General features: G+C 52.9%; 1 protein-coding gene across 4 annotated transcripts in view; it reads right to left on the bottom strand.

Moving 5' to 3' along the window:
* The window catches only part of Vav2 (vav guanine nucleotide exchange factor 2), a 163809-nt gene extending 150327 nt beyond the window's left edge, over nt 1-13482 (bottom strand). For 3 of the 4 annotated variants that reach the window (XM_085835084.1, XM_085835085.1, XM_029469945.2), the window contains exon 1: nt 12715-13482. In XM_085835084.1, coding sequence (XP_085691210.1) covers nt 12715-12918 — 204 coding nt within the window. In that variant the 5' untranslated portion in view covers nt 12919-13482. The remainder of the gene's footprint in view (nt 1-12714) is intronic. The other variant, XM_021183383.3, reaches the window with a different exon arrangement.
* Between the last annotated feature and the right edge of the window lie 5193 nt (nt 13483-18675).

The following is an 18675-nucleotide window of genomic DNA, read 5'->3' as shown; positions in this document are numbered from 1 at the left end:
ACTTTCAACAAAGGCAGTGGCTGGCATTCCCAACAGAAAGACCAGCTCCTCATTCACTAGCATCAATAGGGTAGACAGTTTATCGAGCAAAATGAGGTTCATGGGGCCCTGAGCAGACACACACCACCAAAACAACCAGGGGCCATGAATGACTCTTCCCAGCCTTGAGACCCAGATCACACTGGCCGGCAGGACGCAGAGTCCTCCCTCAGTGACTCAGTCCCACCCAGCCAGCGCCCACACACCCTCACTCCTAGGAAGCCCGCTGCACAGAGCAGCCAAGCCTTAGTGCACATGTGAGTGAGGTGTGTGTATGTACACATATGCAAGGCTGTGCATACACACAGCCAGGGTTTACCACTCCCCACCCTCTCCTTACAAGGCATTCTTAGCACCTGCTAAACAAACAGTCCTGAAGCCTGCCAGCCCTGCCACCTGACTCTGCACCACATCTCAAATGCTCATGTTCCCAAAAATGCCAGGACAGGTCTGGGCTCCAGGGTGGGATACAAGAATATTACATCATCAACTAATCTTGGAAAAACCGAGATCCACCCAAAAAGCCACGTCATTATTAAAAGCAGCCACTGCTAGAGCCTGCCCCAGACGGCTGCAGCTGGAGAGGCGCTGCCTCACTTCTACAGAAACGTGCCCCACCTCTAGGAGCAGCTGAAGAGGAGACTTGTCAACCAGAGCACGAAGCACGGAGCTGAAGAGTCACTGGCAGGGCATAGTGGCTCGCCACAAGAGTAATTACACACACCATTCAGCAGCTGAGGAGAAAGGCAAGCAAGTTCCCCCACCATCCTCGTCCAAGCATGTGGGAACAAAAAACCCGATCCCTTTATACAAGCCTGAAGCACAGGGTCACAGAGCTGCAGCCACCGGGATACCCTCCTCCATCACATATGCGGAGTCTGGCCCTGGCTCCTCAGGCTGGGAAGTGGGCACGTATCTCTGTCCCTGACAGCTCGGGGAGGAGCATCGGGTAGCAGGTGCCAAGCTCAAGACAGAAGTGACCAGGGTTAAGGGGACGCTGCCTTCTGGAGACTGAGGGCGGAAATCTTATGGAATCCCAGGCAGCTCCACCACCTCACCACCTCAGCAGAGGTGCAGACCCCGTGGGAGAAGAAAGGCCTGAGAAAGGCAAGAAGGGTCAGGCATTGTGGCACATGCAAGTCATCCCAGTACTTAGGAAGTAGAGGCAGAAGGATCAGGAGTTAGTTCAAGGTCACCCTCAGCAATATAGTGAGTTAACGAGCAGGCTGGGCTATGAGACTGTCTCAAATAAACAGAGAGCACAACTAATTAAAGAGTGTGAAAGGTGAGAGTGGGTGAACCACCCTGCCATGGAGGCAACGAATAAACTGAGCTTGGAGAGGAACAACAACTTGCCAGTCTCTACGGCTGCCCTGCCCAAACTGTCTTCCTGTGTGTGTGCTCTGGGGTGAAAACAAGCAATGGCAAGCCACTTCAGGGTGGAGACAGGCACCCTGGGCCAGCGTGTAGAGCCATGTATCCACCACCTATAGGTGCAAAGAGGCCAGATCCAAGCAACTGTGGCCCCTCCTGTCTCTGCTGCTAAATAAATACAATAAGGACCAGGAAGGGGCACCGATAGGGAGAAGGGAGTGGAGGGGAGTGCGGGACATGGGGAAAGAAGGAAGGCGGGTCTCAGAACAGGGCTGAATGAACATAAGGGACCAGAGCCTTCCACCCACCACAACAGGGTGGGGCTGGGGGACACATGTCATGTGGTAGACGACACATGTCCAGCTGCCCTTTACACCAGAAGACATGACGCAATGGTCTTGGGCTGATCACCATCTTACACAGTTGAGAGATAGGGGCCTGTGCCCTTACATGACCACAAACCTCTGCATCTCACTGAGGCCAGAAAACAAGGCAGCAACGTGAGCCTCAGACCTCTGGGGTGCAGGTGCCTGAAGGAATAAGGCTCTGGGATCAGAAAGGGGGGCCCCTAAGTCAAAGCTTCTTGAAGCAGCAGCGTTCCAGCGGTGGCCCAACACCATGCATCTCTTCTCCTTAGCCAACAAAGGAAGCCCTATGTCACACTCAGCACAGGCCCACACCACCTGCATGTGCCTGGCTGTGCGCTCCAGTGTGTATGACAACAGTGACAATCAGAAAAACCTCACTGCTTTTAAAGGGGAGATGACCTATGAAGGGAAGGCTGGAGAGGCACAGAGATAGAAAAGACATCTGTGATGCCCGGGGAGTACAGGGTTCTGGTCCTGGAAGACCACGCCCAACTCCTACCTCAGAACCCTCCAGATGCAGCCACCGAAGGGCTTGATGTAATTAATACATGACCCCAAATGCAGCAACACTTTGAAAGGTCATCTAATGAAAGAAGATAAGCAAGCAACCGGACCCACCCTGCACAGATGGCAAAGGGCTGAGGGGACTCGGACGGAGCAAGCTCTGTGATCCTGGAAACGCCAAGGCTAAAGAAATATCGAAGAAAAGGGGACCAAACAACTGTGCCCGCCCCAAACCAAAAGCACAGAAAAGCAGCTAGGAGGGGAATTTATGGCTTCAGGTTTGAGTTGGCTCCAGGGCTGGTGCGGGCCCTATAAAAACTCTTTTAATTCTTCCTTATACAAACTCTATAAAGCATAGCAAACACACACAGACCACAGGTCACTGTTTGTAGCTGAGTCTGTCCTTGTGAAACTGTCACTGGCCGGCTTCAGGAAATCTCAGTCAGATCTGGCCCCAGGTCAAGCAAGCCTGGGCACAGACCTGTCACCCCCTCGACACTGTGGGGATTGCTATTCTTGTTTATCTTTTGGAGCCAAAAGCCAAAGACTGCGACAACCACAGGATACTATGCAGTCAGGAGGCCCCTGGGTGCCCAGGGGAAATCACAGGCTGAGGGTGAGCTCAGCCTTGCTGGTGCAGGGGGGGGACTAATGCCAAACAAGGGGTTCAGAGCTGACTCTGTTCTGTTGGATCTGTTAGCAGCTGGGTGGCAGGAATCTCAGCTCCAAGGGGTGTAGGGTTACCCTATCCACAAAGCCCTTCTCAAAGTTCAGGTATTGTCCTTGTAAGCTTTGACTTCTTTCCTCTGCTACCTCAATCAGTCCTCAAACAAATCCTATCCTGTGGCTCTTTAAAAGTCCCCTGAGAAAGCTGGGCAATAGGGTACGCCTTTAATCCCAGCATTGGGGAGGCAGAGGCAGGCGGATTTCTGAGTTTGAGGCCAGCCTGGTCTACAGAGTGAGCTCCAGGACAGCCAGGACTACACAGAAAAACCCTGTCTCGAAAAAGAAAAAAAAAGTTCCCTGAGAAAGTAAGGCCCAAGACCAACAGCCAAGAAGACATAAGATCTGCAAGAGATGGTAAAGGAGGATTCAGACTTAGGCTAAGAGGGACCAGGGCTCTGATTGTATGTCCACAATCACACCCTGCCCAAGCATCTGAGGCCAGAACCAGGATGGAGCCAGTGGGTCCCCAGTGGTCTGCATAGGTCACTTCTGTGTGAGTGGGTGGAGTCTAGGATCCCAGCCCTGGGGGTGGGGGCGGGGAGGAGGGAGACTGTGGACTGACCACAAAGGATGTTAACAGGTGGGAGGAGTGCACAGGAGACTTCCATGTGCAAAAACTCTAAGGCAGGAAAGGAGCCATAGCTGTTCTTGACAGGCAGGCACCCAGTGAAGGCAGGAAGCACCTTACTTAAGCTGCCTGTTTGCTAATGCAGCTACTGAAATATTTGGAAACAAGAACTTCCCAAGAAACACTCGGAAAGCAAGGGGACCACCATCACCTGGCCTAGAAACCACCCTGAAGATCCTATGGGTAAGCACCAGCCCCGGGCTCCTGCCAGCTTGCTTCTCTATTTATCAGGTCAACACACAAAGCTATCTCTGTAACACAATGACCTGCGGTGGACGCTTTGTAAATAAGGTTGAGTCCCCTCCCCATCATCTGGAAACCCAGGAAGCCATGTAGCCACAACAGAGCCAGCTAGGCCATGCCTAAGGCCACCTTCGATTCAGTTACTGGCTCCTGGCATCCCACTTCCCACCAGCCTAAGGACCCTGCCAAATGCCTGCCTGCCCTGGCTGGTGAGAAGTTTGGGTCCCAACACAGAGAGCGGTTAGGACCTCGGCTGATTCCTTATCTCTCCCTCCCCTCATGCATTAATAAGGCCAGAGTCACAGCTCAGTGCCTGGATGGTCAGGAGATAAATGCTCCCTAGAGGGTTAGAGAGATGGCTCTCCAGGTTAAGAACACTGGCTGCTCTTGCAGAAGACACGGGTTCAGTGCCCAGGTACAACTCTGAAGAAGCAAAGGTGGTGTATGTCCATCTTCTGCCTGTGCAGTCTGGACATGCCCAAGAAGCAACAGAGAGGCCAGAAGGTTCTTTCAGTCACCTCAGACTTCGGAGTTGTTAGATACCCAGTTCACCCAGGGACACGAGACCAGAGGAGCTTCCTCCTCAGGCCAGTGGGAATGACAAACAGGGCCTGACCTGCCAAGGGCTAGGGGACAGGAGAGGAAGGTGGCTGCCCCATGCAGCACGGATCTGGAGTAAGCAGCACAAGGGTGGGCAGGGCATGCAGCCTCCTGAGGCGGCCAGGCCTGCTCCCTGGCATACATCTCCCACAAAACTGTCCTGAGAGCCTGGGGTGGGGGTGTGGAGGGACAGGGACTGTCATCCTATTTCAAGTAAGGAAACTAAGTGCAAAGGACCCTCACCAGCCTGGCTTCCACATCTAGGACACTTGACTGAGGGCACTAAGTGACCGAGATCATCAAGGAAGTATGAGAAAAATAGGTCAGCAGTTTGCTCTTGTCCAGCACTTCCTGTTAGACAAGCTTGTCAAGGGTTTTTTTTTTGGCAAAGAGCAGACAGGGGCGAACCAGTATGGGGAGAGGGGGAACCAAGAGCCCTTCTCAAAGATCAGAGCCTGGGAAAGCACTGGAGCAGGAGGGGGAGGGGAGGCTAAGGAGCAACTGCAGGGCAATGACCAGGAAGTAGGAAGCACTGGGGGCAGCCAGAGGCTGAGTTAGAGCACCAGGTGCCAGACAGAAAAACAGGGACACCTCCCACCCCGTGAGCATCAGCACAAGGTTGGAAAGTCAGCTGGGTGCAGGAAACTGCCAGGATAGTATCTTAGTTAGGTTTGTACTGCTGAGATAACACACCACAGCAGAAAAGCTAACTTGGAAGTCAAGGATTTCTTTGGTTATACAAAGCCCCTCATCAGTGGAAGCCAAGACAGGAACCCAAGGGCAGGAACTGAGAGCAAAGCTGAGATGCTTCCCTTGGCTTGCTCAGCCTGCTTCCTCATACATCCCAGGACCACCTGCCCAGTCATGGCACTGTCCACAGCGGGACAACTGGGCCCATCACACTCCAATCATTAATCAAGAAAAAAATGTCCTACGGACTTGCCCACAGGCAATCTGATGGAGGCATTTCCTCCTCCTCCTCCTCCTCCTCCTCCTCCTCCTCCTCTAGCTTGGGTTAAGTTGACAAGGAGGAGGAATGGGAGGAGGGAGGAGAAGAAGAGGGATGACCTGAAACAGGATTCAACAGACCCTAGCACTGGCAGTTAGGTCCACATGTACGAATGCTGATCTTCCATATCTCAGCCCCTAGGTTTTATATGACCCACAGCTGCTATTTGCCTGACCCCAGAACTCTGTGTGCATTAGTCGAGTCTTCTACTACCAAGCTATACTATAGTCTTAGCCCCCATACTGTATCGTTTCCTATTCTTTTTTTTTTTTTCTTGGTTTTTCAAGACAGGGTTTAAAGGCATGTGCCACCACTGCCCGGCCCCTATACTCTATCTTAACACAGAGCCTCCATAAGTTTCCAGGCCAGCTTTGAAATTGTGGTTCTCCTGCCTCACTATTCAAGTAACTGGTATGTCAAGCCTGTGCTGCCAGACTGGACTCCTTCTACTGTGTCTTTGTCTATACAGCTTGCTTTGTACATCCTACAAACCAAACCAAGGAATGTAGGAGTGGGGGGGGGGGGTGCGGGGTGCTGCTGCTGCTGCTGAAGATGGAGCCCAGGGCCTGGCAGATGCCACCAAGCTACACCCTCAGTTCCCAAGCAAGGTTATATTTTAAAGATTGGAATAAACACATTATAAAACACAGAATTCTGTCTCAATAAATGCATCATGCTGGAGCACAGCCTCACTCTTGGTTCAAAAAAGAGCTACAGCTGCACTTCCTGCTGTGAGGGCAGAGTTGGGGTGGGGGTGGGGGGTGCTGGAACAGAGGTCACCTGGCTCATGATGCCCAAAATATTCTGAGCTAACTCTTGACAGCAAGCATTGATTACCTTACTCCAGAAGAAAGCTGAAGGGCCCACAAGGCGTATGGGAGAAAAGGTGTTTTCAAGGAATCTGAGAAAGGAGGCCTGATGAGGGGGACAGGACTCAGGAGACTATGTTTTTCATCTACTTAACATAGATAGGGCCCTGACACATCAGACACCAGCCGCACCCCCCCCCCATCACTATCTCTGTTCTGAGTTTGTCTGTCCCCTGGACACAGAGACAAAAGGTACAGGCCAGATGACAAATGCTTTATCATGAGTGTCCTCAAAAGAGGGATCAGGGAGGTTAGAGAGATGGCTGGAGGTGGGGAGGGGCACACATGCTTTTAATCTCAGCACTCGGGAGGCAGAGGCAGGCAGATCTTTTGAATTTAACATCAGCTGGGTCTGCAGGGTGAGTTCCAGGACAGCCAGGGCTGCACAGAGCAACCCTGTCACACAACAACAAAAGAGACACGGCTCCATGGTTAAGACCATCGCTGCTGTTTGCTTGCTGACCCAGGCCAGCTTGCTCCACAAAGATGTCTCAGTACACATACCGTGGTACTCACACCTACATGCACATCAGGTACACACATAATAATAAATAAACTTTTCCCATGAGTGGTGGCGCACACCTTTAATCCCAGCACTCGGGAGGCAGAGGCAGGTGGATTTCTGAGTTCGAGGGCAGCCTGGTCTACAAAGTGAGTTCCAGGACAGCCAGGGCTATACAGAGAAACCCTGTCTCGAAAAACCAAGAAAAAAAAAAAGAAAAAGAAACCCTGTCATGAAAAACAAACAAAAAACAAAAAGAATGCATAAATCTAAAGATTTTTTTATTATTATCTGCATGTGCACACTGTTCATGAATGAAAGTACCTACAGAGCCAACAAAGGGCGACCGATCGATCCCTGGGAGCTATCTATCGTAGTAAACCTTGTGAGGCACCCAGCATGGATGCTGGAATTCAACCTCAGGTCAGCCCTAAGAACAGTAAGAGCTCTTAGCCATAGAACCAGCTCTCTGGTCCTGTGCAAATCTAGATGTAACTCAGCACTGGCTGCATTCACATACACAGGCCACAAATAAGCACAGAATGTGCACACACACACACACACATACACACACACACACATGCATGCTTTCACATGCATTTCCCCAGGTAAGCTCTAAGAGCTTCCTGGAGTCCTAAGCACACCCCTCCTCATCCTGGCCTCGACCTACCCCTCTCCTACCAAGGAACTGCATCCACTGAAGCAGGGGCCAGCTCCTGAGCTAGGACAAAAGAACACACACACAGATGAGCCTAGAACATCTTGTGCCAGCTAGTCAGCGATGCTCCCAGAATGACTGGGAATGTGCCAGAGATATACAGACGCCAACCTGGACCAGTTCCCACTGTCGCCAGAGACAATGTGAGCACCGAGGTAAATAATGGTTGTAGCAGATTAGAATAAAACAGGAAACATAACCCACGCTAGGGGGGCGGGGGGGGGGAGAGAAAGAAGTGGAGAGGATAAAAGGAGAGAGGAAAGGGAGGGAGAGGAGAAATAGGATTTACCCTGTCTCAAGGCAGCTCCCTGAAACCTAGGTTCCCCAGTGATCAAGCAGTTAAATTCCACATCCCCAGTGGACACTGGATGGATGCTGAGCTTCGCATCCAGCCACCGCTCTCGGATCCCAGGGAACAGGTAGCACAGCAGGATGCCACACTCCGCCTCCGCCGCAGGGGCACAGCCTGAGTCTAATCCTGAGGCATCCATCAGCTGAACTCAAATCCAAGGAGCCTGGACCTTGGCCATGAGGAGCAAAGACTGTGACTGCTGAGGAGAGGCCTCGGGCAGAGAGGAGCAGCTGAAGCTCCCAGGTCACCTTTGCTGGAAAGGACACTTAACTGGGACACCTGAGTGCCTTGCTGCACATTTGTTTGTAATGAACGCACTGGGCACCAAGGGCATGGAGTACCAAGTTCCTGCTACCACTCAGAGGTCCACAAGAAAGTGTAAACAACTTGGCCATGAGTCGGAGCCATTCTCAAATTGAAAAACTGCCCGGCCTGAGGCTGGAAAGATGGCTCCCTGGTTAAGCAGCACTTGCTGGTTTTCCAGAGGACCCAAGTTTGGTTCCCAGCACCCACATCAGGCAGCTCACAATTGGCTGTAACCCCAGCTCCAAGGGATCAAATACTCTGTTCTGACTCCAGGGTATCTGTACTCCTATTCACACACACACACACACACACACACACATACCACACACACACACACACCACACACACACATACACACACACACCACACGCATACACACCACACACACACACCACACACACACACACACACACAGGCCACACACACACCACATGCACACACAACACACACACACACAACACACGCACACACACACACACACACCACACACACACACCACACACACATGCACACACCACATGCGCACACACCACACACACACACCACACACACACACACACACACCACACACACATCTTTTTAACACTGCCTGGCTTCCCTGAGAATCAGCTTTGCTTTCTCTGCTTCCCAAACCCCATGTCTTGAACCCCAGTCTCTCCAACAGACACTCAAAAGAGCTGGGTACCCATCCAGTGGCTTCCTTCTCAATCAAAAACCATTTCGCCCACTGGCTGCCCTTGCTTGCGGATGCTTCATGAGAACATTGGCAACGTGCTCCACTCCCCTCCTGCTCCTCCCCAGCCTGTAATATGGACACAGGCAAAGGAATTATTCCTTGAACACAGGTAAAAGGAAAGAATATTGCTCTGCACAGGAAACCAGGCTGAAGGGAACCAGAGAGGATGTAGTCTTGCCTGAAGATGTTCACATCCTTAAGGTCCCACAACCACTGCTGGGCTGGATGAATGGATCTAAATCCCCCAGGGTCTGAGTCCAGGAGAGCGGGCAGTAAGCGGTGTTCATAAGGAAAGTGTTGAAAGCATAGCACTAGAAATGTATAGTTGAGCAGTGTTAGCCCAAAACGAGACTCAGGACAGAAGAGAGCAATCAGAGGAAGCGTCCTAGAGAAGGAAGAGGCCCCAAACCAGCTGCCAATGAACCAGGCTGGAAGGTAGATGGAAAGTAAGCATGTAGTGGGCACAAGAGGAGAAACCATGGGAAGAAGGAGACAAAAGGTACCAGGCCAGGTTAGGGGAGAGGGGGAACATGGAGGTCTCATGAAGGCAAACCCTGGTGATCCAGGGATTCAGATCTACACTGCACTGCTGCAGCAGACAGACCACTGGTATCCTAAAGAGAGAAGGCCACCAGATTGTTATGAGCATGACAGAGCCAAGTAAACAAGACCCCCTCCTTAAGAGGCCTCCCCAGAGCAAACGTAGAATGTCAGCTGGCACGGTACCGTTTGGAGCTCTTAACTGTAGCCACTTCAACTCCATAGGTCCCTTCTTAGGATCAATAATTAGTGAGTATACCTAATTAGCTTAATTAAACCCAGAGAGGCTTCCATGCATTGGAGTACAAGGTACATCCTATCCTGCCCATTCAAGAGGGCACAACAACAAGCAGGCAGCCAGTATCTCTCCATGACCATCAGGAACCAGCAGATGCCTAATAAACACCTATTGCCAGGCCTGGTAGAGTGGTACATTCTTTTCATTTCAGCACTTGGGAGGTAGAGACAGGCAGGTCTCTGAGAATTCCGGGTCAGCTTGGCCTATGTAGCAAGTTCTATCCAGTCAGCGTTACAGTCAGACTCTGTCCCAAAACATTTTTTTCCCATTATACTCCCCTAGAACCAATAGCCCAGCTGAGATAACTCAAGATGGGAGGGGACCTCTGAGTCCTGAAGGTTTACCAGAAAGCCATGTGGCCTTTGAGGATCAGGGGACACCAGAGGCCAGTGAGCTGGACATGTTCTGGCACATGACAAATAGGGAGAAAGAAAATGGTCTCTTGTTCCTTGCCAAATGGCCTGGCTGACTCCTCATAAAAGATCCAGATGTCCCAGGGAAGCAGGCATGTTCCTGCTATCACCCCAGAAAGCCCACACGCAGGTCCCAGTGGAAGCCTAAAGCCCTAAGCAAGTCTGTAAGGCAGCGGAGGCAAGTCCTTCCAATTCACCATGTCTTTAGAAAGATGCCCATACACAAGCTACTTTAAGCTACTTACAGCCTGGGTGACCTGGGCCACATCTAGGGCACATCTGTGGAACTCTCTAAGCTTTAACTGTTGTCTACAGATCAGAAGTGACACGCCACTCCACAAATTGTGCCTAGCCCAAGGCCCCCCAAGAAAAGGGCAGTTGTGATTCCTTCTGTGTTCCAGTCACCACAAACCAAGGTGACACCACCTCCCCCCTCCCCCCTTATTAGAAATGTGAGCTTCCTGTGGCAAAGAGCAAGCACCTAGAGAGAAAAGAAATCTCTCCCCAGACCCTGCACAGCCAGCTCTGGTAACAACTTCTTTCCTTATGGATATACACATAGGGCCGTGAGGTTCAGTGAGCACCTGCTTTGTAGAGACCAAGGGACAGAAAAGCCTACACAAGATGACAAGCGAGAAGAGAACCCAGACCTTGGTGTTAGTAATCCCCAGCTGGTAAAGCCTAGAAGTTCCCAGGTCCCAAGGGTTGAATCCTGAAACCTGCCCAAGCCAACACCCACAGAGACCTCCCAATATCCCTGCCAATCAGCCTCTCTCTCTTAACCCCACCTCAGCCACAATCCCAGGTCAGGCTCAAGCCTCCAGGCCCAACAACAGAACCTGCCAGAAGCAAGCCATTCATAAGCAAGCCTCCAGTTCAGGGAAGGCCCATAGCGAGAAGGGGAATCAAGACCCAGCTATGTGTAGGGCTTGCCCCCTTCCCTTTCTCTAGCCTTGAAAGGGGTTAAAAACACCGCAGTCTCCCAGCCCCAACTTTGGGGAGAAGGGTCACACCTCCAGGTCTGTGAAAGTCCTCCCTATAGCCGGGCATGGTGGTGAACGCCTTTAATCCCAGCACTCGGGAGGCAGAGGCAGGCGGATTTCTGAGTTCAAGACCAGCCTGGTCTACAGAGTGAGTTCCAGAACAGCCAGGGCTATACAGAGAAACCCTGTCTCAAAAAATCAAAAGATAAAAAAAAAAAAAAAAAGAAAAAGAAAAAAGAAAAAAGAAAGTTCTCCCTACAGCAACCATTTAAGCTTGTTACTTGGGCACACTGTCACTCAGATCTTGCAGGACTCCAAATGCAAGACAGACCCTGAAATCTCCCTCTCTGGTTCTCTGGGCTGCTGGGGTATTGGTTTCAAGCAGGAGGACAACCCCCTCTCTTTCCCTCCAGGGGCTCTCCTTTGTCAAACGGGAATCGCGGCTGGCCTCATCTTTATGGAAAGACAGACACAGCCAAAGGGCTTTGGGGGGAGGGGTGAAACCCGTCAGAATATTAGGATTAGTGACTCTCGGAGTCATCGTTTCCCACAGTCCTAGAAGAGAATTCCCGGCGTCCACTAGGAGTTTCGAAGTGGGCGGGTCGCACCTGGACAGTACCCGGCTGAACCAGAACTGCTTAACTCTTCTCTCCACCTCCCAGATCCCTTTAAAGAGCGACCCCCGAAGGGCGGGCCACATGCCTCGAATTTGCTTAACTCTCAGCCAAGTTCCCTTCAAGGGGCCAAGAAAAGCAGCTTCAGCCAGCAGAGCGGACATTTTCCTGCCCTGCCCTGCCCTGCGGCCAAACGCGTGTCTTGGCCTCCACAAAGGCCACACTGGAGCGACCACCGAAGTGGGGGCAATGAGAAGGCGAAGAGGACTCCAATCCAGAGGCCATCCAGGAAGGCCCCCGAGGCAGCTGGTCCTGGTCTGGGGTCCGGGAGGAGGCGCAGGCCAGAGAGGGGGCGGCGCCTGGCCCTCCCGCTCCCTCCGGCCGGAGCACCCCACCCGGCCCGGCCCCTCCGCCGAGCTGCGGGTAACCGTAGCCACTACTCCATCTCATCCTCCAACGGCTCCAACTCATCCTCCATGGGCTCCGGTCGTCTGGCACGCAGCCGGGGACGTGGCCCCCGGCGTGGCACGCACCCGGTTGGAAGGGACACTCGGGGACCCGGGCCTAGACGCGACACTGCAGTGCTGGGCGTTACACCGAGGCTGGAGTCGCCCTCCACCAGGCAGCCGTAGACTGGGGAGCCGGCGCACACAAACCGTTCCCGCGGCGGTGGTAGCGCGCCCTAGACTGGGGGACTTTAGCCAACTTCGCGCCTTCGGGGACCGCCGCTCTCTAGAGCGGGAAGAGGAGACCGGGATGTGCCCCGCTCTTCCCTGACCCCTGAGCCAGAAGCTCCGGCCAGAGAACCTGGGCCTCCCGCGGCCCCGCGCTCCAGTCAATGCGCCCCTCAGATCGCACACCCGAGTCCCTCCTGCAGTGCTGGGACCCTCACCTGGGACATCTGCGGCCGGAAGTTGATGTCCTTAAGGTCGATGGAGCCAGGAGAGAGGTTGTGCAGCAGCTGGCACAGAAGGACGCCGTCGCGCAGCGCCTGCGCCAGGTCGAAGACCACCGCCGAGGGCCACACGACGCGATGGTTGGGCGGCAGGACCTTGCAGTCGATGAGCCAGCGGCCGCATTGCCGCCACTGCTCCATGGCGCCCGCGGCGCCCGTGCGCTCGCCGCTGCGGCCGCTGGCCAGCTGGCTCAGGGTAGCGCTCTGGCCAAAGTGCGGTGACCGCGGGGCATCCCGCCCGCCCGCGCGGGGCTCGGCCGCCGGGGCGGGGCTTCGCACAGGCGGCCCCGGGTCCCCGCTGCGCGGCCGCACGGCCCTCCTCTTCCTCCTCCTCCTCGGGCTACTAGCGGGCCGCCGCTCCCGCCCACGTGCGGCCAACCGGCGCTCGCGGGGCAGCGTGCGGGGTCCCTCTTTCACACACACAAGTCCGTTCGTGCTCCGGCCGGGGCTCCACGCCTCCTGCAGCCGCAGCGCTTCTCGATACGCCCCTCTGGGCGCCGCATTCTGAGCTCCGGGCGCCCCGCTTCGGCCACCGCTCCTGCCCCACCCGAGACAAAGGCGCAGCGGGTCGCTCGCTCCCTGCGTCCGGCGCCTGAGCTGCTCGCTCCACCGTCGCTTTGTTCGCCGGGCCCGCGGGCTCTACGCCACTCGCGGGGCACTGGGACTCCGAGGCTCCGCGGCTCCTAGGCGCTGGGGGTGCAGGGGGCGCGGCCACGGCCGGGCGGGGCCGGGGGCGGAGCTGGCACCTTCACCCGGCACCTCCCCGGCGACCCAAGCACCGCCTCCAGCCCGTCCTCCCACTTCCTGCCTCTGGGCGGCCAGCGAAAGTTGAGGAAGGCGGGGCTCCTGGGCAGGCTCCCCGCCCACGACTTTCCCTAGGTGCACGTGGAGGCTGGAGGTCTTTCTTGCGGTGCCTTGAGGCCGCCGCACCGCAGAAGAGACTAGAAGGTGACCGCGGTAACGCTGGGTGCCCTTGCAGAGTCTTTCGGTAAAGATAGACCCCAGAACGCGAACCAGGCTGGCCTACACACCCAACGCCCCTATGGCATCTTCCAGTCCTCTGTCCTTGCCAGGGTCCGCAAGACACTCCGCCTCCACGATAACGGGAGGGGGGGGGGAAATCCTTCACTTTCAGCCCCCTTGATTGTCTAGTGGAAGGTGCTGGAGGGATAGACCGTGTTGTGTCCTGAGGACATTGTGACAGTGGGAGGGACTTCAAAAGCATAAATAACTGATTTTTGTGATTAAAATTAATTTGCTCTGGACAGTATCAGGAGCTGTGGGTTCTTGGTAAAGGGAACCCCACAAAGCCAAGTCTTCTATGACACTGGTGTCATGAAAGGGAGCTGGAAGAGAGGAAAGTGACCAGTTTCCAAGAGCCAAGCTTTTGTGGGCGGAGTTCTGTCAGCCCCTTCCTCTCTCAGTTTACCTTGGCCAGGGAAGGATGACAACTCTGTCCCCTGCACCCAGAGAAGTCCCTCCCAGAAAGGCCTCTCTCTGCAGGAAGTCCGATCACCCCTTCCCACCTAAGGAGGAAGCATGAAACCTAATCCTAGAGATCCGGCAGAGAAGCCAGGTAGAGCCTTCAGCCCCTCCACTTCACCTCTGAATAGCTTCAGGGGAAGGACCTCCTGCGGACTGGGGGTTAAACCATCCAAAGCACGGGGCTACAGGCAGACCCTCCAGCATCTCCCTAAGAGTTATTCAACACCCTGCACCATAGGGAGGAAAAAGAAAGAAGGAAAGAAAGGAGATTGCAAAGCTGAACGCAAAGCACCCTGCTAAATGCTGCTGCGTTCATGCCTTGGTGTGTGTACCCAGGGAGCTCCCTCACAGAAAAGAGGCCACTGTGCTCCCAGCACTCAAGCCTTCCTGCCTCATCAGAAGCTAAGACCAGGTCTAGGACAAACGAATTTTGCCATCCAATCAAGCGTTCATCTGCTGCCCCCTGGTGGTCTTGAGGGCAATGGCATCAGCTGACAGCCTAGATGCTCCAAAAGAGGGGTCTGTCTTTGAGGGGCTGTAGTGCAGAGCATGTAGTGGAGTTAGCATGTCAGTCCTCCAAGTCAGAAGATCCAGGCCTCCTGGCACCAGCAGAACTCTCTGGTACCCAATTCCTTATCTGGCTAGTGGGGACATCACTCATCCCGTGTACTTGGTAGAGACCTCGGAAATAATAGAAGGAATGAAGGAAGAAAAGCTGGGTGGGAAGTATTCCAGGTGTCTGTTGTACATGTGTAGGTCAGAGTTCATGAGCTCAAAGCAAACATGCGGAGGACTGGTAAAGGGGAGCCTTCTCCTCACCCATTCTCTCAGCCCAGAACTGTTCACCAGGATTGCCCTCTGGAAGTGTCCAGCAGGAGTGTACCTCCCCACTTTGGTCATGAGCACCATTGAAAGCCACTTGTGCTGAATACCAGTGACGAGCTCTGCAGTGAACAGAGCAGATGAAACCCTGAGGTAGGAACTGTCAACCCCAGCCACGTGTCTGGGATTTGGGAAGTGGGCCACGGACTAACCATGCAGGAGGCTTCAGAGAAGGATGCCCCTGGAAAGGGGCAGCAGGTCTCCTGGGAGCTCTTACAGGATAGGGGCAAGCATGGCTATGGAGAGCAAGGCCTAGTCCAGAGGCAGTTCTACATCATAACGGAACTAAACATCTCTGTCTTCCCCGTCATGAGCTGGTCAGCTACAGCGTATTCTTTTATGAACTCTGATGTTAACTCCCCACTTCTAATTTGCCAGCAAGTTTGAGACCCCACATTCAGATTCTGAGCACTGCCAGTTCTGCCACCACCAAGGTCTATGTTCCTCCCCTTGGGTTCTTCAACAGCCTGCTTCTACCTTGCCTTTCAGTCTGCTCTCCACAGCCAGCAAGAACCGAACCAAATCTAGATGCAACCCTGTCACTGTGACAGCACCCCAAAACAAGCCCTTTGTGGTACTCAGCTCTCTAAAGATAAAATCTTTAGGCCTAGGGCTCTTTAAAATAACACTATTTGACAAGCACGAGGCCCCATCTCTAGCCCTTACAGCAGCGATTCTCAACCTATGGGTCTGGACCCCTTGGGGCTAGGTTGCCTAAGACCATCCAAAAACACAGATATTTACATCATGAATAATAACAGTAGCAAAAATTAGTTTTGATGTAACATAATATAATTGCAATGAAAAGTAATGTTATGGTTAGAGGTCACCGCAACATGAGGTTGTGTTCAATACAGTTGTATTAAAGGGTCACAACAGGGCTGGTGAGATGGCTCAGTGGGTAAGAGCACCCGACTGCTCTTCCGAAGGTCCAGAGTGCAAATCCCAGCAACCACATGGTGGCTCACAACCATCTGTAACGAGATCTGGCGCCCTCTTCTGGAGTGTCTGAAGACAGCTACAGTGTACTTACATATAATAAATAAATAAATCTAAAAAAATAAAAAAATAAAAAAAATAAAGAGTCACAACAAGCCGGGTGTGGTGGCGCACTCCTTTAATCCCAGCACTCGGAAGGTAGAGGCAAGCGGATTTCTGAGCTCGAGGCCAGCCTGGTTTACAAAGTGAGTTCCAGGACAGCCAGGGCTACACAGAGAAACCCTGTCTCAAAAAAACAAAAAATAAATAAATAAATAAATAAATAAAAGAAAGAAAGAAAAGAAAAGAAACTAAAGAGCCACAGCATTAAGAAGGTTGAGAGCCACTGTCTTTTTTTTTTTTTTTTTCTTTTTTTTTGGTTTTTCGAGACAGGGTTTCCCTGTGTAGTCCTGGCTGTCCTGGAACTCACTTTGTAGACCAGGCTGGCCTCGAACTCAGAAATCCGCCTGCCTCTGCCTCCCAAGTGCTGGGATTAAAGGCGTGCGCCACCACGCCCGGCGAGAGCCACTGTCTTAAAGGAAATGAAAAAGGGAAAAAAAAAAGGCAGAATCTCTGCCGTGCAAAACCCCTATGACACAGCTTCCTTCTCTGGCTGCATCTTCTGCGCCGTTCCTAGTTTTTTGCACTTCCAGTTTATCTGCCTAGAATTCTTCCACCAGAGAGGGACTTGACCAAGATTCTGGCTAGCAGAAAATGGATTTGAACCAGGTTCTCATCATGGAGTCCATTTTCCCAGTGCTCCCAGCAGAGCTGTTTGTTTTTACTCTAGACTGACCTGACCATAAGGCTTAGGTGTCAGCAGGAGAGAAATCACAGAACTCAACCTGTCTCTGCCCTCCTGGGCTCCTGCAGTGTCCCAATGACCCCCACAGTGAGCCACTGGTCACCTGGCAAGGCCAGGACTGGTCTCTGACCAGATTGCAAGTGCCTCTGAGCACACAGCTGCCTCGGAGAAAGCATCTGCAGGCACTGGACTGTTCCAGAAACTGAGGGCCTCCCCTCCAGACCAGTCATTTTGACTATTGGCTCATGTGTCCCCAACAAACCCCCAGACACACTGCATGCTCTCTGTGCTTTTCATCAAAAAGGCCACCATCGAAGGTCTCTCCCTCACAGGGACCAGCAAGGCTTCGAAGTCAAAGGAATACCAGCATTGGCCTTCCTTTTCTCTAACCACCTGACCTTCCTCACCAGCCCTGAACCTTTTTTTTACATCTTTTTACTGGTCCCTCAATCCATCTACCTGGCCCTTTGGATACTTAGCCTCTGATCTACTTAGTCCTTCATTCCCCTGCTCAGCCCTCCCATGTCCTTCTGTCAGTCCTTTCACATGGCTCAGGCCAGCCTCCCACCTGTCCATCACTACCTGCCCCACTTCTACCTACCCACTTATTACCTGCATCCACCCATGCATCCTACCAACTGGACCATACTGACTGAGCCCTGGCTTCGTTTCCGGAGAAGGGGAAGTGGATGTTTTGGCGGAGTGAGGGATTTATTCTCACATCCAACCCACATGAACACACATTTTGCAAATTCCATTTGGAGCTCCATCAGGCAAATTCAGCTGTCACAATTTCCCAGGAAATTATAGGTGTAGGGAAAGACCATCTGGCCCGCCCTAGAGATGGAGCACGCTTTGCCTTGCTGGGTGATGGGTGTGGGTGCTCTTGCTTTCCTTTGAAAAGACAAAATGGAGACTTTTCACTGCTAGTTGCTTCAAATTCAGATTTAAGCCAAAGGCCACAGTCTAGAGACTGACCACTTCACTGAGGTCTCTGAAATCTTGCTGCAACACAGTCATGACTTGGGCACCTGCCGATGACTGTGCAAAACCTGAGGACAGCTCCCCCTGGGGCTTGTCATGAGGCTTTTGAGGCTTCTGAGAAGACCCTATCAGTCTTAAGAGAGCACTGGGGCCAGGACACTGTTCAGCTCTCCGTGTGAGGCTCAGAGGCAGAGTTGGGGTGGCTCTGATTTCCACAGGAGCCCTCATCACAAAGCCACAAGCCACCCGGATACTAGGTAAATGGAGCTGGTCCAGTCGCACTCCCTTTGGCTACATGTGAATAACAAGCACTAAACATGTTTCCAGACAGGCTCAGTGGACCACGGTGGCTGCTGGAAATGTTGGCTCTTAGTAAAATGAAGTTGATACCCACAGTGTGACGAGCACAGCTGTGAAAAACCTGTCGTGCTGCTTCCCACCCTCATCAGAGCCTGAAACCTTTCTTCCAACCCAGAGGACACTGGGTCCTTCCACTCACCTCCAGCCATGTCACCTCGAAGACAGCACAGCCAAAGGAATGTGCCAACCCCACCTGCTCCAACACCTCCCTAATAGGACACAAACAAGTGTCCCAACCAGTATTTGTCACCCAAGAAGAGATTTGTATCCCTTAAATGTAGCCCCCAACCTCTACCCACCTATTGCTCTGGCAAGCCCCCTTTTTTCAAAAAAAAGTTGTTTTTTCTGTTTTTTGTTTGTTTGTTTTTGTAAATGTGCATTGGTGTTTTCCCTGCATGTGTGTT

The sequence above is a fragment of the Mus caroli genome, unplaced genomic scaffold, assembly GCF_978045245.1.
Source record: "Mus caroli unplaced genomic scaffold, Mus_caroli_1 scaffold_2, whole genome shotgun sequence".
NCBI lineage: Eukaryota > Metazoa > Chordata > Mammalia > Rodentia > Muridae > Mus > Mus caroli.
The sequence above is the reverse complement of the archived record's forward strand: the minus strand, read 5'-3'. Positions and strand labels throughout refer to the sequence as shown.